At 40.4% G+C, this 24185-nt stretch overlaps 1 protein-coding gene across 1 annotated transcript in view; it reads right to left on the bottom strand.

Moving 5' to 3' along the window:
- The window catches only part of MALRD1 (MAM and LDL receptor class A domain containing 1), a 288950-nt gene that overhangs the window by 162283 nt on the left and 102482 nt on the right, over window positions 1-24185 (bottom strand). Inside the window, exons 20-24 of the mRNA XM_063121247.1 lie at window positions 22311-22467; window positions 15756-15866; window positions 13497-13710; window positions 6340-6587; window positions 3568-3859 (exon numbers count right to left, since the gene is read on the bottom strand). Of these exons, the coding sequence (XP_062977317.1) occupies window positions 3568-3859; window positions 6340-6587; window positions 13497-13710; window positions 15756-15866; window positions 22311-22467 (1022 nt within the window). The remainder of the gene's footprint in view (window positions 1-3567; window positions 3860-6339; window positions 6588-13496; window positions 13711-15755; window positions 15867-22310; window positions 22468-24185) is intronic.

Below are 24185 nucleotides of genomic sequence, written 5' to 3'. Positions count from 1 at the left end.
GGAGTGTACCACTTGAAGTGCTGGATCATATTTCTGAATGCTACCCTGAACAACAACACAAATAAAAATAACCTGCCTGCAGGGAGCAGACTGAGCTAGAACATTTCTTCATGGTGTGTTGGTTTTTGACAGGAAATAATTTTAAAAAATACCATACTCTATCTGCAGTCGAAAGAGCTCAGGATTCTAGACTCTCAAATTTGTCTACCCAGGAGTAAGTCCCATTGATTTCAATGAGACTTACACTCCTGGGTAAACAGGTTAAAGGCTGCAGTTTTAATTATTTTGGAAAACGAAGGAAGGTATCACTGCTTTCCAAAGCCAACACCCAATGATGTGGCAGAAGGGGAGATATATAAATATAGATATTGAAGCACTCTAAAAGGTCAAGGAAGTGCCCTACCACCAATGCAGACAGACTTTTTTTAGTGGTCCCCCATTTGTAGAATGCTTCCCAGGAGGGGCTTACAGCAGCCAGAGCCTTTTTTTTTTCTCCTCAGAGAATTAGGACATGAATGGGGAGTGGGGAGTTAATCCCACCATATTCATTCCAATTTTAGTATATTATTATTATTATTATAATTTATTTATATGTGCTGAGAAAGCGAGCACATCCAACCATATTCAATGCCTCTTATTATTATTATTTTTATTCCCATATTACAAAGGCGATGAATTGCAATAAAAAACTCCCAGCTTCATCAGGAGCTTCTATCTTCAAAAAGTTCATCTTTTGGATCTTTAGACTACTACTTCATATGCATTGGGTTTCCTAGGTGCAGGTGTCTTAGTTTGCTCTTTCCTTACACTAAGAGTCTACCTTCCTGGTTTTGTCAGCAGTGGTTCAGGAGTAACTATTTTCTAAAGAAAGTATTTTTTTCTGTCTAATCTGTACGTTAAGGAAATGCTTGTGTAGTGAATCTACCTTGTTTGAAAGCATTTTCCCCTATGGTAATTTGAATTTGGCTTATACATGTTATATTAAAAAAAATCTAAATTAATCAATATATGATTTTTTTCAGAATATATGGTTAGGATGGCACTTTTAGTGTGAGATATACACTTATTTATAAGTGACAAACAAATATAACAACTAAAGAAATACAAATAAATAATGCCTGGCGTGTTTTGAGTGTAATACAATTCTTCCTCAGCCGGAATGCCAAGCAACGTGTAAGGCCTGGTTCAGACAACACGATAAACCATGCTGCTTAACCACAAAATGGTTAAGGAAATTTAACCATTTTGTGGTTAAGCAGCATGGTTTAGCGTGTTGTCTGAACCAGGCCTAAGAGAGATGAAACAATCACCTGCCTCTAATGAAGACAGAAAGATACATTATTCTTGAAATTCATCTATGATAAAGTTTTCTGAGCAATTCAATCAGTGGGCAGAGGCAGGGAGTTATAAGTTGAGGCTTGTCTCAATTTGTAGAACTTAATTATTCATCACTTTGTCATTATTATACTCTTTAAATAAATAGAGAAAAAAATCAGCCAGTGCTGACTGGCAAACTTTATAGGAGGGAGGTGAAACAGAACGCTACATTTGTAAACTGAACTTTGTTATTGGTGGAGTTTTCTGTACCACACTGTGCTCTGCCCAGCATAATAAAGGTCAAAGGGATATGAGTCTTTAGTGCAGTTAATCCCATTGCTTCTGGCTCTCCACAATTCCAAGAGAAAGTGGCATTAAAAAGCATTGACCTTATAACTTTGGAGACCAGAAGAATTTGAGCACCAGATCATGTCAGGTGATTAAGAATAGGAAAAAGAAGGGATTAACGAGATTCCTGTACAATTCTGCTAATCAGAAAGTGTTTAGGTTTTGTAAAGTTTTTGCAGACTAAAACCTTGGTTATTCCAGGAAAAAAATGGAATGGTCCCACATGGATATTTGTCAGGCTTTCATAGCTTTGGCACGCTAATAAGCTGATTTGGAAAGCTTTCACCGTCCAAAAGCATAGATTTTAGAATTTCCAAAGTTCCCCAAGAGACTCACAACTACCTACAGCTGCAAGATGAACATGGCCAAGAGTACTTTTTTACAGAGCATAGAACTTTGGTCACAAGTCCTTATAGCAACAAGGTTTTTTTAAGCTTATAGCAAGAATAATAAACTCTCATAATCGCCAGTGCAGCTTAACACCATGTCAGAATCGTATGCTAAATAAAAGCCCAAGGGAGAAATAACATAATACACCCTCATCTCCAGGCTTCAGTAATTCCCCATAACGTGAAATACCTTGTAAAAGGGACTGTAAATTACAAGAAATGTGTCTGGCAATTGCCATCACTTTTATTTCTTTGAGACTCTGATCCTAAAGCACACCCACTTGAAAAGGTTTCGCTGTATGAAATGGCTTTAAAATCAATACATAATTTGTCAGGTTTTTTTTTTAAAAAAAGGCTTTTATCTAGAGTGAAAGAAGAGAGAAATAAGCTATCACTAATTACTGTATGTATGTATGTATGTGTAGTATATGAGTGGGGAGCTGTTCAGGGAAAGTATAATGTTTCTATGGGAGGAGGTGTTCAGGAAAAGTATAATGTTCACATTGCAGAGAGCTTGGATCCTGTGAACAGCTACTGGAAGGAAGATTGCAGAAGGGGAACATTCCTGTCCTCTCCTCCACTTGTGCCCTGAAATGTCTCTCTAGATGGTCAGGGGACCCTCCTGAAAAGTTGCGGAATGGGGCTCGGGGAACTGCAATGGGAGACAGAATCTCTCAAAATCAGGCAGAAGCACATCAGGTGAGATATAAGGTGCCTCTGGCCAATTTTGGTTAATTTCTCCCACTATCAGCAGTGCCTGTGCATCCCCCTTCACACAGTTTTGGAAGGTTCCCCAACCAATGTCATTAGCTATTTTTCTCTGCAATTTAGACCGTTATATTTCTAAACATATTTATGGTGTTGAAAAAGGACTTTTCCACTTAGTGCTGTAAACAAGAATTTTGAAGCTTGGCCCAGAGAATAGCCTTGCAAATGCATTGACTTTCTGTTTCCTGAAGCATAAACTTATCAGCACTAAGATGATAGAGTTTGGTCAGAAGAAGTCAATAAAATAAATACTGTGCCTTCAGCTGTGAACTGCAATGACCCAGAACTAGTAGGGGTAACTGGACACCTTTCTTTCCAGCACAGAATCAAACTATGCTCCGTATATTAAGAGACATCATTTTAAAAGATGTCCTTAATCTCGGCTCTACTGCACACACCACAGACCTTGTACTACTTTGTCACTTACTGGGTCAATGTCTCCCATTTAAAATATTTTAGAAATACCTGCAGTAATTGAGATTAGGGAAGCTTCATTGATGCAAAATGGGAACCTTTAAGCAATCATGCACATGTGCAAATTCACACGTGATGGTACAATTTATTTTTAAATAGTCCCCTCCATTTTAAGTGACTGTTTTTAAAAAATGAATACATTTATACATTTTCACAATGTATGCATCCCATCAAAGCATAGTCATTTCTAATTAGGTGTAATGATCTATGTCGTTCTGAAAAACCAAAGCAAAGAAAGAAGGGATATTTTGAAATCTACTCAAGTAATTACCTGTTGTGGGCAATTCTGTAGGTTTATTTAGTAACAACTGCGAGGATGGTAAACATTCCCTTGTAAACACAATGTCATCGAGGGCTATATATCTTCTGTAAGCTTTCCCAACAAGTGCTTCAAAAGTTATCCGGAAATCCTCATCCGCTTCTAATGCCAACACTTTTCTTTTCCAGAAATTTCCCTGATTGCCAGACAGACTGAAGATAACTTTTTTGGGATTTGCTATTGTCACTTGGTAAACAGTTAGTGATCCAATATTAGCTCCATACATGTGGTAATAAAATATGATCTAAAAATAAGAGACGTAATAGTAAAGCTGGAGCACTGATACTAAATATAGCTCCCTTCCTAGTAAAGGCAAGTTTTAATTTCACTTAAGACAATTAAAAATCAAAATTGTTGCATGAGAAGAGAATCTCAATAAGAAGAATCTAAACAGACTTTCAGTCCATGTACTGGAGTCATACTTATTTATTCAAATACTTACATCCTTTTATTATTATTAAAACTCCCCAAGGTGGCTAACAAGATTTAGGAAATCAACAAAATAAATTAAAATACAGATCTCTTTAAAAATAATAATAGTGCAGCAATAACATAAAACCCACAACTAATTAAGCAGCAAAAACTAACAGAACCCTCAGCCAAAAGTTTACTTAAATAAAGTCTCCATTGGTGTCAATGGAGGATCCCCCCCATTTATTAACACATGGGGGGGGTCAGTATGTGGAGGGAGTGGAAGGTTTAATCTTACTCTCCCAGAACATGGGAGTCCCAATGTGAATTTAGATCACACATGCTTACAGTAGACTATGTAAAAAGATATTCCTGAGCTACACGCTATACAATTAGCATACTGTGTAATTTGGCTCTAAGATAGGAGAGAGCAAACATTACTGATGATGGAGTTCCATAAAATCAGTGCCATACTGAAAAGGCCCTATACATCTTACCTTAGAACTAGGGATGGAGAATTTTGTTCTGTTGCATTTTACTGTGAACTTACTTTACTTTGCACTTTTGAACCAATATGCAAACCGAAACCCAGTTCAAGCATTCAAAATGTTTGCAAAATCTGAAGTTTCAATGGAATTCTCCAATCAAAAAATGCATACAAAGACATGTATATTAGGTAATGTGAACACAAAAAATAATATTAAGTGAAAAAAAAGTGCATATTAAGCAAACTGCATATAAAAATGAAGAAATTGGCATAAAATGCATATAAATTTTGAAGCAAACATTTGGAAGGAATGAAAGTTAAGACTGGAATAATTAGAAACTGAAATTAACAGATTATCCTATCCCTACTTAGAACAGGAATAGGCAGAAGGTAGATCAGCATCTATTGGTAGAAACCTGGGTGATTTGTAGTAGATCAGCAAGTGTATCTGACTTCCAACTGTTTAACAATAGGACCAACTACAAAGTTGTTTCCCCCCTTTAAATTAAACTGTTTGGGGCCAGTTCTACACCAAGCAGGACATGACACTTTGAAAATGGCTTGAAAATTGTATATGGAGTGTCCTGGGCCCCAACAATTGTCACTATTGTTATAAACCATTTTAAAGCAGTAGTGTAGGGCCTTAGCTAGACCTACCTCATAGTCCACGACAGAGGAGGGAAGATCTCATGTTGTGATTAACATGAGATCCCTCCTCCGTTTACATGTGAGGCGCAATGACCTCAGGAGGAGAGGCGTCACGCCCGCCATTTTTTATTTTTTAAAGACACAGGAGCACACGAATGCTTGTGCGCTAAATGTGAGTTTTTTTTTTAAAAAAAATTACCTTTCCCACTCCCCCCACCCTACCCCCAATGGCCACAGCACTCCTCAGAAGCCCCGTGCGCAGCTCCCGGCTCCGTGCGAGTAATCGCAGCAACGGGCCACACGTTCCGCTGTCTCGGCTGGGACTGTGGAGAAAGTAGGCCCAAAAGGGAGGGTGAGATCCCGGGGCAAGGGAGGGTTCATCCCTGATCCCAGGATCCCCTGTGCATCATGTGGACGCACAGGGAAGATCCCAGGGTTCTCCCGGGATTTCGCCCAGTCTAGCTAAGGCCTAGATCCTGCCTTGGTTTCAACAGCACAGGGGGAAACCAGGAGTTGATTTGGGGGTAAACTAAGGTTTTGTTCTGATAACAAATTCCAGGGCTGAGCATGTGCTGAGACATTCTCCTATTCTGCGTGGGTGGCTTTCTACCCACACCACTGTTTTTATCTGGTTCTTGTTAGAAAGTGCAGGATCCTAGTAAAAAAGAACAACCCACCAAAGTAGATCCTAACTAGGAAAAGTTTGCCAAACCTTGCTTTAGAAGGTGCAATAACAAGTGAAAAATGTACTTTTAAAAAATAAACATTTACTTCCTCTCACTACCAGATGTTAGAAAAAATCCAAATGTCATTTTTAACTGCACTAATGCTCTCTTGCATTAAAATATGTGTGTGTCCCTGCTTAATTTCAATAGCTTAGCAGAAGCAGGCAAAGTATTCAGTACATTTTTATTATAAGGCATTTTCTACACCAGGCAGCCAAGATCCAAACTTCAATGCCACTTAAGTCTTTGATTTCATTGAATCAACTGAATTTTTCAATAGAAACATTCTCCTTTTTAGCAAGTAAACTGAGAGCAACAAAATACTGCCTTACAATGGTATTCAGCTTAATGAAAGAACAAGGTATATTTTCTCTGAGGGATGCTTCAGTGATGTGGAATTCTTGCAATTGGTAATTAACTTCCATCATTCCTGCTAGAGAATCCTTCACATACCTTGCAATTTTTGCTCTTTCTGCTTATTAAAACACTGGAAATTCTGGCTTCTTGCCCTGGCAACTGAGGGAAGGAGTTCTTTATAAAGATGTAATGACCAGATGGTTCTTGCAAGGTATGATCAGCAATTGGCCCAGTGCCTGCTCTTGGGATACCTCCAATTCTGAGATTCCAGTCAAAGTCATCATTTTGATCTTGTTCCCAGTCACAAAGATCAAACTCAAAATCACAGCGCCCAATGGAAATACCTGACAAAAGAGACCAAACAAAATTGGAAGTGTTTAAAACTTTTAAAGCATGCAAATGCATAAACTAGTATCATATAATAATAAAGATATTCTCCCTATTTCCTCAAAATGGAGGAAGTGTCATTTAATTAATGAGTAGGTTTTTAACAGGTAGCTGAACAGTAGGGGTGTGCACTCTCCCCCAGAATTGTGTGGTAACCGTGAACATCCGTGGAGCATTCGATCTTACAGAGCAGAGATTGGCTGCTTCCAAACCTATTGATTAATATCAGAGCAGAGACATGCCCAATCGGAGCTTCTAAAGTCTCCAGAATTATCCTAGTGTGTGCGTGTGTGCGCGCACATCTAAATTGAATATCTCCATATTTGGAAGACGCTGAGTGAGGTGAGGGGTAGCTTTGATATTGACATCCGTGGCTAACCAATTAGGAATAGCCACAGTGCTGTCCCTGGCTGTGTTCTCCTCCAAACACAGTGTTTAGGGAAGTGGGAAATACTAACTGGCTGCTGATTCTGACCATGGAGGCAGAGGGAGAGAGGGAGCGCATTTCTGCTTGGACTCATAGAAGCCAATTATCCACATTTCAACAGTGTGAAAGTGTTACTGGGCTGGCTGGCATGATGAGTGAGAAAGCTTCTACACCTGAGTCAGGCACAGAGGCATGCTCTGATCAATAGATCTGGAGGTTGGAGAAGACTGGAGTGGGGATTTTTTTTAAAAAAATCAAGGCATGAATGGAACTGATTCAAACTTGGCATAGCTGAAGTCCTCCTTAAGAGCTATCACACTGCCACATTTTATCTCTTTATCTATAAAAATTACACTGATGTAAGCATTTTTGTTAATTTCCATTTAAAAACACCTAAAAAATCAAATTATGAACCACTCTGATTCAAACTTAGCAGGGCTAAAGCCAAGTTTTATCTCTTTAGCTTTAAAAAAGGAGGGAGCTGTAAGCATTTCTGTTAATACTGGTTACCCAAATACTGAACGGTAATTCAACAGGTAATTCCACGAGGCAGAGAGAGGGGAGCCACTCTGAAATCGAGGCAGAGGATCACCTCTATGGAGCTCCAGATCAAATTTTGAGGCAGAGAAGACCCACTTTGCCCACCCCTATTATGCAGTGTCATACAAAGGCTGCTGGTGATCATTTTAAAAGAATTTTAGATGAGCAAACATCCTCTTGTTTAATCCAAGTTTATTCTCCTAAATAGTCATATAACTGCAATTCACAAATGAACTGTTATGAAAGGCAATATAGACAAACCATAACACATGACTTTAGTATCCTGGAATTTTATTTCACAGTATCAATAAAAAAACACAGAGAGCTTTCAATATTTGATAATATTTGATGATGTTTTATGTTTCTAATACAGTTGTTTCAAAGATGCAACGACTCATTTTTCTAGACAACTGAAATAGAGCAATTTCAAAAATGTTTTAGTATCATATAAAGTATACTTTGAGAAGATCAAAGAGATAAACTATTTAAATTACCAGCAACGTATAACTTATTTCATACTACAATTACCAATGCTACTGCAGTACTAAGAAAGATAATTAAACAGAGCAAAAGACTGCTGAACCAGTTTTGTTCTTTTATATTCTGAGAATTTACGAGAAGTTACAGTTTCCATCTTACAGCTAGGGAAATCTAAACTTATTCTACTGGCAAAATTAATGAAGGAAGTGCTTTGGAGACTTGCTGAGAGCAAATTAATGTTGTAAAATGTTTGTTTTGCCAGTCTTTTAATGCAAAAGAAAGTATCTGGACTTAAAAACAGAAACTTTAATATCATTGGGGAACAAAAACAGATTAAAAATGTGTGTGTGAACCAATCGTGCTGTGTCCAAGTTTTGGACAGCTTCTTATCCCAGGTGTAAGTGGATCTATAAAGCCCATGGAGGGAAGAAAACTTTGACATTTCTGTTGGCGGTGGTGAGTGGAAGAGAGCCTTTGACATTCCCTCAGGAGAGTCAGTCGAGACCTGCTCTAAATCTGTCTCTGGCAAATCCACCGCCTCAAGCGCTGTGTTTCAGAGGACACCCCAAAGTCTGCTGAGCAGTTATGGCTGGTTTGTTTTGTAAAAACCCTGGCATACATGCAGCCATCTTATGTCCTTCCCCAAGTCAGGAAAGACAAAGGGAGTGCCCATCCATGGGTGGGAGATTACTCACATATGTGGAAAAATGCCTGTAGGGCCATATGCCCTGAGGCAACAAGGCAATCGAAGAGATTGCAAATGGATTTAACAAACAAAACAAAACAAGATAGAGATAACAAAAGAATTAGAATTAGAATTAGAAGAAGAAATAAAAAATCTCAGCAGTTCAAAGTAGCCTCACCGAACGACAACAGAAGGTCCCAATAAGGCTAACATAATGGCAGCCAGAAGAGAACTGAGAGAATAAGGTAGAGAAGGGTCCACACCAAAAAATGGGATGGTAGGGGAGGGTTCCCGCAAAAAAAACCCATCAACTGTAGAAGTGTCCTGAACAGGGCTCAATACAGGCACAGAACCGATGTGTGTGATACAAAGAGATCATGATGATGATGTTGATGATGATGAAGAAGAAGAGTTTCCAAAACATATATCAAATATGTAAAACACTCACATTAGAAAGACTTCTTAGTGCTTATCACCCTACCCCCAAGGCCAACCTGCTCTCTACATTCTCAATTTAAAGAATCAGGCCTCCATGTACATTTCAATTGCTGAGCCACTCTGTACCTGCTGCAGTTCTCATTGAAATGCTTATGTCTGCTTTAAAAATAAGCCCTGAACCTCAAAGCAACCAAAAATATAAACAAAACTCAGTTCAAACATCAGACATTCATTATCATAGCTTGCCTGCTTTTGATATCATCAACACATGGTTTCATCAATCTAAGGCAAAATTTATTGTCAAGAGACAGTACAGACTACATTTTCATTTTAATATAAAAGAAAACCTCTCAAGAAATACTTTCTCATAGACATGAAAATCTCTGGAGGATGGGATCACAGTGTATGCATGGCCATACCCTGCAGTGTTTTGTCTTCGAGAAGGTTATAGTAGATGCTCACAGCCAGACCTACACGATTTGGTATACTTTAAACAAAGACATTCCTCTTGGAAATGAAGTGAACATAGTTACCCAATTACCTTACGACAAATAAAGAAAGAAAAAGACCTGACTTCAACAATGGATTATATTCTAAACTTAATTACATTTTCATGTGCTGAGGAATTGTTCCACTATGTCCATTTTTTTGTATAGACCCTCAGACATTCTTATTATCATCAAAATAAATTAACAGGGAATGTTGGGGTAGATTTAAAATTTGAATAGGTTAGCTTAAGAATAACTGTTCAGTGGTTACTGGAGTAGCCTAAATCACATAAAAAGAATACATGCATCTATGTCAAAGACATAGGGTTTAATCTAAAACTTGTAGTCCACAAGTGCCATTTCTGATGTTGTTCTGGTGGGCTGGAGAATCTTCTGGAAAGTATTATTATTATTATTATTATTATTATTATTATTATTATTATTATTATTATTATTATTATATTTTTATACTGCGCAACAGCCAAGGCTCTCTGGGTAGTTTTCAATAAGAAAGATAATATACAGGAAGACAAGATTTAAAAGTTAAAAAATTAAAAATATTATATAAAACCAGGATAAATTATAGTCCAGCAAAAGCTTGTCTAAAAAGATATGTTTTCAGGAGGCATTTGAAGGATGTTACATTTACCGCTTCCCTAACCACACGAGGGATGGTTTTCCAGAGGGTGAGTGCCGCTACAGAGAAGGCCCACCGTCGAGGTTCTGCATGACAATGTTCCGTTTGTCTTGGAATGACGAGCAGGGCCTCCTCTGAAGATCGTAAATGTTGCCTGGGTGTATACAAGGGAAGGCAGTCCGCTAGGTATCCTGGTCCCAAGTTGTGTAGGGCTTTATAGGATAATAATATAACCTTGTATGTGGGAGGTGGCCCTGGGAACTATAGGGTGAAGAATGAAAGATACATCTCTACCATACTCCCTCCTTCCTCCAGGGGGAAGCTTGTGCTACACCCCAGTTTTCCTCTGTGAACATAAGGAGCTCTTCCAATCATGGGAGGGCAAGTCAGGATCCAAGTCACACTCATATTTTATTTGTTTATTTCTTTATTTACCTCTTTTATACCACATCCTTTAGCCAAAAAGGCTCCCAGAGTGACTTCCAAAAATGAGCAGGCTTGCCATCTAAATTTAAGACATGACTCACAAGGAATAAGTGGCAGGGCATTATTGGAATATAGATATTGGAATAGTTTCATGTGATCGGATCTGTTTTATTTCACAGTACAGCTGGTTGGAATGGCCAACCATTCTATATGGCCAACCATTATATCTATATATGTGTAAATAATGGTTGGCCTGTAAGCAGAAAAGGAAGGAAGAAATGGTCGGCATCACCAACAAAATGCCCTCTTTTTGTTTGATATTATAAATAATTTAAGACAAAAAGGGAGCATTTGAAGGGATGGTGATGGTGAGTTTCCTTGCTCTTCCTTTCCTGCTCACAGGGCAGATGGTTGGAATGGCCTCATATGATGGGATCAATTTTATTATTTATCTTACGTATTCCATTTATTTGTCTGTCACCCTGTAATAAATTGTTCTCTTGTCGTGGTGTTCTTCTTGGAAGGTAGTGGGTGCAGACGGCCAATGGTTCTTCAGCTCCTGTCTAACGGAAGATACCACAGTGTGGCTGTGCTTCTGCTCTAACTGTCTCCCATGCTCACCCATGACATTCCAAGAACAATAATCAATGAGTTTCCTTTCCCCTTTTCTCTTATTTGGTGATTTTGTTGAATTGCTATGTGGCATTCTTCCTCTTTTTGCCTATATTTTTAATTTAATTTCAAAAACAAACTCCATGTTAAAATAAAATATTTAAATTTTTAAAACTCAGTGTCTTCAATGTGAAAGCTTTCTATGAACTTGGTATATTTTCATGGTATTCATTCCTGGATTATTTAACATGCATTGGGATCATTTTGTTTCATAGGGCTATAAATAGGAGAGCACCACATTGCGATTTGCTGGTTAAGGAAATAAGGAATAATACCGTATGCGTTCTACTTCCCCCTTTTGCCTGGATTCATTTTTTTGACTGGCATATCTTATCTTGACATCTGTGACCTCTGTTGTTTTATTTTTCTTTTGCTTGAAACACTGAAAGTGCAAGAAGATCCTGGGGATATTAGTCATTTCCAAGAATTTTCATGTTGTAAAAGTTGTTTTAAAATTGCATGAATCATTTGCTCATTTCAGTTTTGGCCACTGGAGTGAACTGCAAATGTAGGAATGTACATTTTAATTTTCCTCTGAACTAGCTTAAACCAGCTTATGGTCAAGTTTAAGGTACAATAAATAGTTTATTAGAATGCTTCTGTTTAGAATGAATTCGTATGAATATATATATATATATATATATATATATATATATATATAAGCTCATTTTCACTTTGGTTATTCTGCCCAAGAGCTCGATCATACCTACTTTTCCCCCCTGGTATACAGCCATGATTTCCACCTCCGTTTCATTAGCGCGTCAAGTGCTGGTCAATTTCATGTGTGTGTGTTGTTGCGCTATTTCACCTTGTTTACCTTTTCACCATGCCGGCTCGTACTTCCTGGTATCACCACTCACCCCACCCAGGTGAACACCATGGGCTCACCTACACCAAGCAGGTTATTGCACTATGAAAGTGGTATGAAAGTAGTGCTTTTTATATTGTATTTTGTATTTGTGTTTTTAAATTGTTGGTTGTTTTATTATGCTCTCCATGGTTTTAATTTTTGTGAACCGCCCAGAGAGCTTCGGCTATTGGGCGGTATAGAACTGAAATAAATAAATAAATAAATAAATAAAAGGCAGGAGCCACACTGCTGCTTTATAGCGGTATTGAAGTGCACTGACGTTGGGGCCCATTGACACATACCATATACCACTTTCATACTGCTTTCATAGTACTATATCCTGCTTGGTGTGGCTCCTGCCTTTTATATACTGCTTTCATACTGCTTTCTTTGTGGAATATCCTGCTTGGTGTAGATGAGCCCCATGTTACTTGGGGAATTTAGCCTTTGCATTTTCCAATTCAAACTGACTTGATCCGCACTTCCTGGACTAATGTGTGAATCGGAATTTAGCTACTGCTCGACAGCTGGTTGGCCACTGTGTGAACAGAGTGTTTGACTAGATGGACTCTTGGTCTGATCTAGCAGGACTCCTCTTATGTTTTTATATACTCACTGGATATCACAGTTTTCGACTCAAAATAATATCAGCATGTACGTTATTGAGAGACTAAGTAATTTAACTATCACACTACTGCACTATAAATAATGTGGAATGCAGACCCAGCAGAGATCTGGGCCTCTCACTAGTAGGTTAGACTTGCTGTTTCACCTCTAAGGATATATTGAAAAAGTAGGTAAATCCCAAAGTGGAAGTAGCAGCTTAAAAAGCAGAGATAGGACTCCCTGGGATATTAACAATGCAGAGATAGGACTCTCTGGACTTTTTCCGCCCAAGGAACTGCCCAAGTTTCCTCCATGGTTGGGCCAGCCCTTGTGTGAGAGTCAGCATGTGTGTGAGAGAGAAATCTGAGTTATTGAGCTTGCATGTGTGTGTGTGTGTGAGAGAGAGAGACAGAGAGAGAGAGAGAGAGAGAGTGTGTGCAAGAGAACCCAGTATAAGCAAGATGTCAAGCTTATTAACTTAATGTATGCTTTTCATTCACATTTCTAATAAACTGCCAGTAGTGCCATTATATTAAATAACTCACTGGAGACATGGTAACTGCGGCTCATTAATGTATGAAACCACCACATGTTCATTATGGAACCACCATACTTACTGCAAATACTTTGACTCTCATCTGAGTTATCCGCACAGTCATTCACAAAATCACAAAGATGATCCTTCGGGAGGCAGTATTTGTTGGCACAGGTAAATTCTTCAGAAGCACAGTTTTCGACCGGGATCAGCAAAGGGGCGCAGTCCTCAAAAGAAATATCATCCACTGCCACATCTCCCACATAACTGATGCCCCGTTTTGTCCTGAAAAGAACCTGTGCAACGTGAAAATGAGTAATATAAAATAATACATAATATAAAATGATAATAATATAGATAAAGTTGTGGTTTAGTTGGTAATGGGGGGAATGCCACATGTGAAGCACAAAGAGGAGAGCAGCTGTGGCTTAGCAGCATACTTTGCATGCAGAAGGTCCCAGGTTCAATTCCCAGCATCCCCAGGTGGCATGGGAAAAATCCTGTCTGAAACCCCATAGAGCCGCTGCTAGTCAGTGTCAACAATACTGGGCTGGAAGGCCTGATGGCATGACGGAGGCCAGATCTCCCCCAAACTGGATATGACACTTTGAAAATGGTTTGAAAACTGTATATGTAATGTGTTCTGGGCCCCAACAGTTGTCACTACTGTTATAAACAGTTTTATTATTTATTTATTTAGAGTATTTTTATCCCACACCTCAGCAAAAGGCTACTCGGAGCGGCTTACAATGTATCAATAAAGAAGACAGTCTTACATTCTAAAAAAAGACATGACACACAAGGAAAAGTGTATGGGGAGGGAAAAGGAAGAAAATAAAAAGAAATTAAGGAGACTGCTTAGGCTGGTGGGAAGGCCCTGCTCCGTCCTCTCATCTCCCAATGGAGGGGCAACCCAACAGCTCCTTCTTCCCCACAAGGTGAAGATGTTAGCCCTGTGGGGGAGGGGTCCAACTGAAGCAGGCTCTGATGGTCCCTGCCTGCTCCAGTCTGTTTGTTTGTTTTAAAGCAGTAGTGTAGATCCTGCTTCAGTATAAGGCAGTTTCCTATGTTCATATAAGAAACTGAAATGTAGCGACAAATCCAATAAACAGATGCATTATGGGTTGGATCCAGATTTTGCCTTCTGTGAACAGAAGAGTTCCTTCAGTCCATGGAAGACTTCTGATCCATGGAGAATTTCCACTGGCCAAACGGGTAGGAGGCAACTTTCTTTTATTTCCCCCTCTTCCTAGAGCCTCCTATGCCCCCCAATCTGCTCTAGAGGCATGGGGGACCTTCTCGAATGAGGGAAATGGCATTAGGGGCTGCAGGGTAGGAGGAAAATTGGAGAAAATTCACACACACATATCTGCTTAGGGTGACCATATGGAAAGCAGCACAGGGCTCCTGTATCTTTAACAGTTGTACAGAAAAGGGAATTTCAGCAGGGGTCGTTCGTATGCATACAGCACCTGGTGAAATTCCCTGTTCATCACAATAGTTAAAGCTTCATGTATTCACGAAGAGGTAGGCAGTGTGGCACTGGCAGGCTGTTGAGCACCTTTTTTGGTGCCAATGAGGAGCCCTACCCCACCTATTTTATTTCCCCCCTAAATAACCACATGTTGTTGCTTTTTTACTAACAGCTAGGATTGCTTCAACTCAAAGTGAGGATGTCTAGCTGCTCCCATTTTCTTTTCCCATGAATGCCTCTGAGCTGCACTTGGGCTCAGAGACAGTCTTGGGAAATGAAGATGGCAGGTGGGTGCAAGTCAATGCTTTCATCTGTAGTGCACCCATCTTGTGGTGGTGCCTGGGACAGTTTCTCAAATTGCCAAATGGGCCCATGGGCCCCAAAGGGTTGCCTACTCCTCTCTTACTGCCAGATCTTTATGAACAGAGAAAATTTGCCTAGTACAAATGCACAATTATTTTGAAAGCAAAACAAACAAACAAGACCAGAAAGGTGAGCCTGTTGTGTAAGACGTTTGTGACTATGGAGATGAATGAGTTCTGAAAATCAGTTGCCAGAGTATCCCCTTTTTTTTAATAAGATGGTGATGCTGCTAACTGTGGTAGGCCTGTGACAGTATAAAGCAATGATGAAGCAGTCAATTCTAATAAGAGATTCCATAGGGAGCACCATTTTTCTGTCTCCATTCTCTTATTACTATGTGCCATTAACAAATAATTTCCAGTCCCCAGCAGGGGCATCATTTTGATTTTATTGCTTCAGGATGCAACAATGTCTTAAGGCTGGCATTATGAAGTGTGTAACAAGAATTTTAAATAGCATGGATATGTTTAAGTGAGGAGTGGAAGACGGTTAAATTATACATACCTGGAAATAAGAGCGAACGCCTAAAAATATCTCAGCTCTGTTCCATTGAGGACCCTGGGGACCACTCTGAGCCCAGAGTTCAGAGGTCATGTTTCCCACTTTACTGAGCACCTAGAAATCAAACATTTCCAGTGAAACTACACATTTTTAATTAACTGCTCACGTTTTGCAGATCACAACACAAACACTGTTTTAAACTAACATCTTCAAATTAGCTCATTTCATTTCCACATTAGAGGAAATTGTTATAACAATTCCGTGCAAGCAATCCTGCAGTTCTCTGAGTATGGGATATGTCAGGTCCTTTTCCCACAGTCTGAAATAACAACCTCTTAATTCACACTAGCTTTTGATGATGGTGATTTTATATATTCAAAGGGGGTTACTCCCATTCTCATGTGGTATTAACAGCTCCCTTCTGATGGGATTCCACACTCCTGCAGAATGTGACTGAGTATAAGAACCACATGGGCAAGTCAATCGTATGGGTCTTTCTGACCCAGTCATTGTAGTCCTGGTTAAAATTGGCCTTTCACATTTGGCTCCAGTATTCAGATACACCACACAATGACATGGAATTTCGCTATGGGGAAGTGCCACCCATACCATAGAATCATAGAATAGTAGAGTTGAAAGGGGCCTATAAGGCCATCGAGTACAACACCACTAATGACATGTGTGAATGGGGTCTCAATCAGATTAAAATGAGTTTAAAGTGTCTCCCCTGAAGTTCTCTGAGGGCATGTCTACACCTGTCAGATATCCTGAGGTCATCTCTAGGTCGTCCCTGTGCATCCATATGATGCACACAGGGGATCCTGGGGGCAACCCAGGATGACCAGGGACTTTCCCCAGGATATCTGGGACCTCAGATTTCCTGATATTTCTGTGGTCCCAGGACCATCCCTTTTTCCACATGACCAGCTCAGGCCACACAGCTGTTAAGTCACTGGGGGAGGATCTTGGAAGAAGGTAAATCCACAGTCCTCCTCCTCCCTCCCTCCCCTTAGGTGTAAACATGCCCTGAGTCTCTTTATTTCCTTCTCTTTCATCCTATAGTAAGTGCTCATTAAAAAAATAAGTAGAGTTATCACTGCTGGATAGAGTTCCCTAGGAAAACATAGGGGCTGACTACTAACTCACACTCAGTGGTTGTGTGTGGGTTGTTTTGAACTGTGGGTTAGCGCGTTGTTCAAATGCAGCACGTTTTTCACAGGGTGGTTATCCTGTTGTCCAAACTCAGCCAGATGCAGTGTGGATTGGTAACCACTCTGAACAATTCAACAACAAAGCATGGGTTCTCAGGGTGGCTTGTTCGAGAAAATAAGCCACACTGCATGGTTAACAAGCCACCCTGGCTGCATTCAGACAACACAATTACCCTTACTCAACAACTGAATGTGGGTTAGCATGTTGTGTGAACAACCCCATAGAGAGATTGCTATATGCTTGGTTCAGAGGCACTATGCTACTGAATGTAAGCTTCTGGGAGTAACAACAGAAGAGAACTATTGCCTTTCTGTCCTGTTTGTAACACATGTTGGCAACTATGGAAACAGGATATAGACTAGATGGACCTTTGGTCTGATCCAGCAGGGCTCTTGTATATGTGCTTACAGTATGTATGACTGATGATAAATTATAAGGGACATGGCTGAAATTCTCTGCAATTTCTTAGGGATAGGTATGTAGCAAAAGGAGAGGATAGCAACCCTGGTATAATAACCTTTGAATCTTGATTGTGGAAGCAACCCTTGTTCATTTCCACTTCAACTGGTCTGAAAAGTTAGTGATGACACCAGCCAGGAAGTCATATATATTGGTTTATGACAACGAAGTAAGTAAAACAATCCTAATTCCCAGAACATTTAAGACATTTGCTAGGACTGCATAGCTGTATTCAGTTTTCAAAGTAATTTTAGTTTATCAGTACATTAAACATCCTGTTGTTTGCATAAAAAACTTTTTCTAATCAAATTCCAGATTCCTTGTTTAGTTTGAGCTACAGAAGGGGCAGGAAGTGTCCTCCTAGCTTCTTGCCTCAGTAAATATTCATTGAATTGTGACAGGAGTCAACTATCCTAAACATGTTTCACTGAAGCTAAAGTGTCTGAACAGAGCCAGACTGACAACACTGGGAGATGGAAGTATGGTGATGTATGTCAAATCATGCTTCTAGACAGCTCTGACAGAACTATACATCAGCAGCTCCCGGAAATGCTTTTCCTTTCCAGGATTGATTACCAGCTGTAATGATATGCAGCCTCAACTCTGGGATAGTCTAGAAGTTTTTTATTTTAATGGAAGACAGGGCACTGGGAACATCATCATCCAGTTGCATATAACAACATGGCACAAGAAAATAACCATTCTCTTTGCATGGAAGAGTTTTCGTACTATGACAGAGGAGTCTCATATATTAACAGACAAGTGGAGAGAAGAAATGTAAAAGTTGTCCCGAAGCACTCAAGGGTGGGAATGTATCACACACGATACATACAGCATACTCACCATCTGAAATATAAGATAATAACAAGCTGATATCTTCATGGTGAGATTCTGTAATTGCTCCTGTGGTATCCTTGGCAAAACTGCTCTGAATTAACAGTGCGATCCTATGAATGCTTATTACAGAAAAAAAAGTCCTACAACTCCCAGCATGCTTTAGTTGGTCATGTTGAAAGTTGTAGGACTTTTTCTGTCTAAACATGCTTAGGATTGCACCCATCGTGCAATCTCTCATTTTTTGCCTGAAAACAGTACCAGCAGCAACTGAAACCATGACAACTCTGGCCTGGTTTGGACAGTCACATGCATAAGCCTTTTGCTCATGCACAGAGCCTCTTTGCTTCCCCTTTGCATGAGCCACAAATAAAACAGAAAGCCTGCAATTAAGCATAGTTTCCCATTTCATCCAAACTAGGAAATGATGGAACAAACTGGAACAAACCAGGATCTAAAAGTTCAAGCTGTAGTTTAATATCCCACCTTGTTTCAAAGCTGGTAACCACAGTTTCCTGGTTCAGGTGAAACAGGAAACTATGATTAATCAGATGCTTCCTGGTATAATCATGGCTCACATGACGGAAGGGGTGAAGGTGCTCAGTGCATGAGCAGAAGGTTTGTGAACAAAAAGTCAAGCCATGATCATCTGGATGTAACCATTATTGTAGCATGAATCACCTCCAGGAAGCTGCAGCTGAGATAGGGTGCATTATATTGAGGGTTTAAAAAATATGCCAAGAGAGCTCTCTGCTATCAGGTTTTCTTCCAGTGGCATTCAACAACTCCTGGTGCTTCTTAATTTCTTTAAATCATCAATCTATTTTTTTTTAATGAAAGCACGCAAATTTCTATCACTTTGACTTAAACCCAGGCATTTCAGTTTAATCAGCTTTTGGATTACAGCTGCAAGCTTTTATTGTAAAACTTACTTTCCTTCTAGGTCATGAAACAAATATGCAGAAACCTATTCAATATTTCAACATTATTATGTGTAAATTATTTCCGCTTAACTCTCCCTTCTTTGAAAAAACTAAGTAATCTTTTTGTCATAGCACCATGTAATACAAGTTTAGTTATTTACCAGTATTCTAAGCAATATTAATAGTCACAGATTTGTGAAAATTCAATATACGTAAAATAAAGCATTTTTTCTTCAAAGTTACATGCTTGCTAACCACATCTGGTTAGCACTTTATTGCTACTTCCCATTTAGCTCAATATGTACATATTACATAGTCCGAAGGATGATTATTGCACTTATTATCCTGGGAACCACCCAGAGAGCTTCAGCTATGGGGCGGTATACAAATGCAATAAATAAATATTCATATTTACTCAGAAGTAAATCCCACAGTGCTCAATGGAGCTTGTTCCTTAACTTTTGGGGTATTTTTTTTTTAAGATAGAGGGCATAGCTAGATGGGGTGATATCCCGGGGATCATCCCAGAATCGTCCCTGTGCGCCCACATGTCGCACAGGGGATCCCAGGAGCAGGGAGGGATGATTCCTCCCTTTCCCCAGGATATCACCCTGCCCTTTAGTCATGTTTCTTCCACAGTCTCAGGATGATCCCGAGATCGTGGAAGGTGTGGCCCACCATCACGGTTTGTCCCGGCTTCTCGCGGTTTCTCGCAAGGAGCCGGGAACCGCGCATGGGGTGCAGAGCTCCTCAGGAGCTCTGCACCCATCGGGGGTGCGGTGGGGTGAGCGGGGAAAATTATTATTATTATTATTATTATTATTATTATTATTATTTTAAAAATTACCTTTCAGAACACGAGCACTCATGCGCTCCTTTTTTGTTTGTTTTAAAAAACAAAATGGCGGGCACGACATCCCGTTCCTCCGAGGACGTTGTGCACCACATGTAAACGGAGGGGGATGATCTCGCAATCCTAACATCATGAGATCCTCACCCCTCTATTGCTCTAGATCCGTAGGTCTAGCTGAGGCCAGAGTTCAGCCTTGCCTCACTGTGGGAAAATGAAGGGTTGTTGGCCCCTTTGTACAGTTTCATGTTGTACAATATTCATGCTGCCCAAGATGAATGCTCCCATCTGCAAATCCAAGAGAGAAGTTGGAAATGACTCACACGTCTATCACCATCCATGTGGGGTTCTGATCCTGTGGAAGCCTACACACATTGGCTTCTCTTTTACAAACATCCACGCGCAATCTGTGGGTGCTGGGAGTGGAGAAGCCATGGAATAGCAGGAGCAGGGTCAGTGGCGTGGCCCTGCACAGCCTTCAATGTGTGACTCTCCTTTTGACTGAGTACTGAACAAAGGAACCCTTTGTTGTGTGAATGGTTTAGGATGAGATGCTTCATATCTCGAAGCACATTGCAATACATGTGTGAATTCAGCTATACATTGACATCAAATCTGCTCATCTGGTTCCCAATTCAGTAAGAGTATCCACAAGCAGATGATGCTTTCAGATATGTATTTCCTTTGCTGGATTGGGAAAGTTGCCTTTTTCATAGGAAGAAAAGGCTGACAAACTGGATTTGTGACACTGCCTCATCTATTGTAGCACAGTAAGAAGCTACAAACATTACATCAGCAACCTACACTAGATGTGGGGCAGAGCCCTTCCCCAACTTTATTATGTTTTGTGGGGTCAAAATTGCATCATGAGCACCAAGTGCTATCAATAGCTTATATTTGTATATTGTTCTCAGAGATTTATACAGTTCCCCTTTTTGAGGTAGTGAGAAGAGCTTCCACTCATGTAAAGCAGGGTACCTGACTTTTGCATGACCATCCATATCTACTGCATTGCCTGTGCCATATTGCATACTGTTCCAGTGGCTCCTCCAATCCTTAGGAGCTGCTTTTCATGGGATATAGGAGTTGAAGTGTGTATGGGGAATCAGCAAAAAGCAGGTGCCCTGCTCTGCACCAAACAGAAGTGCTTTAGTTCAAAACCATCACTAGATACAACTTTCACTATCCTGAAGAATCAAGGATGGATAGAAATAGACTAAGGGCTTTGCTAGACCTGCTGGGTTACGCCATTTTTGTTTGTTTGTTTGTTTAAAGGGGCCGCGAGTGGCCTGAAGACTCCGGGAAGGTAAGTGGCTTTTTTATTTTTATTTTTAAAACGGGGGGGGGGGAGAAGGATGGGAGGGTGGGTGGCACGGGGGGAGGGCGGGTGTGATTGCGCCGCTGCCGCCCGAGCAAGCAGCCGAGCGGCGCTTGCCCGGGCAATGCCCGGGATGGGGCGGCATTGCCCGGGCAAGCGCCGCTCGGCTGCTTGCTCGGGCGGCGAGCGGCGCGATCGCACCTGCCCTCCCCCCGTGCCACCCACCCTCCCATCCTTCGCCCTCCCCTCTCTTCCCCCCCCCCCCGCCGATGGGCACAGCGCTCCTATGAGCGCTGTGCCAGGTCTGCGGCTTTTCGCGGCTCCTCGCGAGTAAGCGAGGAGCCGCGAAAAGCCGTGGAAGTCTCCACACTTCCCCCAGCCCTGGCCTGAGGCCAGAGCTGGGGAAAAAACGCGCCATAAGCAACTTAGCTTATGGCGCACTAGACCAGGCCTCACTGCGGCCTGCCGCCGGATTCCCCTGTGCGTCATCTGGACGCACAGCAGGGAAACTGGGTTGGAAGGCGCGCTAAGGCCTGGTCTAGCAAGGCCCTAAGATTCAGCACATTTACAATCCAACACAGCGACAGATATTTAAAATCTCCAACTCGAGTCCAGATTAACTTCAATCCGCAGCAGCAGCATCACATGGAAAAGTTTTATATTGCATTCACAAATTGCTCAGGAATGGATTTGAAAGACTATCCAAGAGAAAAGAGTTACACTGTCATTCAGCAACCACTGAGCACCCATTCCTTTGTGAATTTTCAATCACAGTGTGGAGCATAGCTAATAGACCCTCTCTACTAACTATGATTACAGTGCTGTTAGTTGATGGGCTGTAGGAGAGGAAGCAATGCCCTATATTGAGCCCAAATCAATATTGGCAGTCCACTCTTCACTTAAATTATATTGCAGGGAGTGAATACGCTTACAACATTTCTATGAATTGTATTTTTCAGTACCTTCAAAGAGCCCACCGTTGCACCATTCATATAATTCCAAAACACCAGCCTGCACTTGGGTCCCGTTACAGAAATGACTGGAGTGGTAATGTCAGCGGTATGTCCAAATTCTCCATTAGAACTGTCCGCGTAGAGGTACCAACCTTCTTTAGTAGCTCTGTGAAGAGAAAACTTAGCACATCAAATAAATAGCTAAGAACAGGGCTGAACAACAGTCATCTCTAAAATCAAGGAATGCTTTAAGGAATCTTTTAAAAACATGTTGAAAAGGTAGTGATTTTTATTTTCACAGATAAGCACACCTACACAACAAAAATAAAGGGTAAGGTGGGTGGAGGGTATGATGAACCTATTAGTCTTCACATGGCTCGGAATACCTGACGGAGCACCTCTCCTGACCTGAATCTACCTGGCCATTACAATCAACATCTGACACTTTTCTCTGAGTAACTCCTCCAGGGGAGGTTTAGAGGGTGACAGCAATGGAGAGGGCCTTCTCAGTTGTGCCCACCCCACCCCAACTGTGGAATGCTCTCCCCACTCAGGTCTGCCTGGCATCAACACTCTCATGTTTTTGGCACTACATTAAGACTGCCCTTTACACACAGGCATATGATGGCATATGATGGGGCATTTATGTCTATCAGGTCCAGTATCCAATTGTAAATGTTTTAGCTGCTTAAATTGTATATATTAGAGATTGTATTTTATATTTTATTATCTTGAATTTTGATCTGCATTTTCTACAGAAATGAACAATAGATGATGATGAACTTGTGATTTTCAAGGGACTTTTAAATACTGCCACATAAACTTGCCATTTAACCTCAATTCTCTTTACACCCCACATTCTGAACTTAGGCAGATTGGTAACCAGAAAGGGGGGGGTTCAGTTGTGGCACCTTATTTGCAATGCCCTTTCCATTTTGCTTGCTTCCCAATTTGTTTTTGTTTCTTAGTGCCAGGCAAGGACCTTGTTATGCATCCAAGCCTTTCAGTATGTCACCTATCTGATTTTAATCTGCTGATCTCTTAATGGTTTGTTTTTTTCAGCTGTATTGTTCTAAATTGCTTCTATGCTCTGCTGTGTTATTTTAGGTGGTGTTAATCGGACATTGTGTAAACCCCCTGGAAGCTTGTAAAAATGAAGGGTGACATAACTAAAGAACATATATCCTTATATTTGTCAATGTGTTCAAGTCCAAGTATATATTCAGTCCATGAGAGCACGAACTTGATATTGTAAGTTCAAGAACTGTGGGGATGTATTCTATACATCTATATGTAGTTTTGGTTTGGTTTTAAATGGCGGGATTTTCAGGCCTCACTGCTGTTTTGCCCTTGAAACATTTCCTCCCGAATAGCTATGAGGGTGTTAAGCATATTCTCTTTTCTCTCCTGACAGTAATGCTTATGAGAGAAGACATAGAGATACAATACTGAGCGATTTCTTTACTTTCTCTCCAGAGTTCTCTCATACAGTGTTTTAATGCCTCAGTGATTCCATGAAAGAATGCTAGAAACTGCACTATTTTGACCTTGCTTTGTAGAACAGTTTGTTTTGCTGTTTATTTCCATAATTCTTTCCTTACTTTGGCAAAGTGGGAAGTCAACATTCTGAACATCTAAAGTTTTGAAGTCTGTATTTTAAGTACTATATTCCCTCTCATGCAACAGAATTGTTTCAGAAGGAACAAACCCTTAAAAAATGAGAAACCATTTTTGTTCTACAAATGCTCAGAATTAACCCACTTTACCAAGTCTATTCATTACTTCCGTGTGGAGCAGTTAAGAAGTAAGTAAATGCAGATGTAGATTACAGTTCTACGTATTCAGCAAAATCAATATAATCTGTCAAGAAGGAATTGTTTTTAG

Source organism: Elgaria multicarinata, chromosome 1, assembly GCF_023053635.1.
Source record: "Elgaria multicarinata webbii isolate HBS135686 ecotype San Diego chromosome 1, rElgMul1.1.pri, whole genome shotgun sequence".
Lineage (NCBI taxonomy): Eukaryota > Metazoa > Chordata > Lepidosauria > Squamata > Anguidae > Elgaria > Elgaria multicarinata.
The sequence above is the reverse complement of the archived record's forward strand: the minus strand, read 5'-3'. Positions and strand labels throughout refer to the sequence as shown.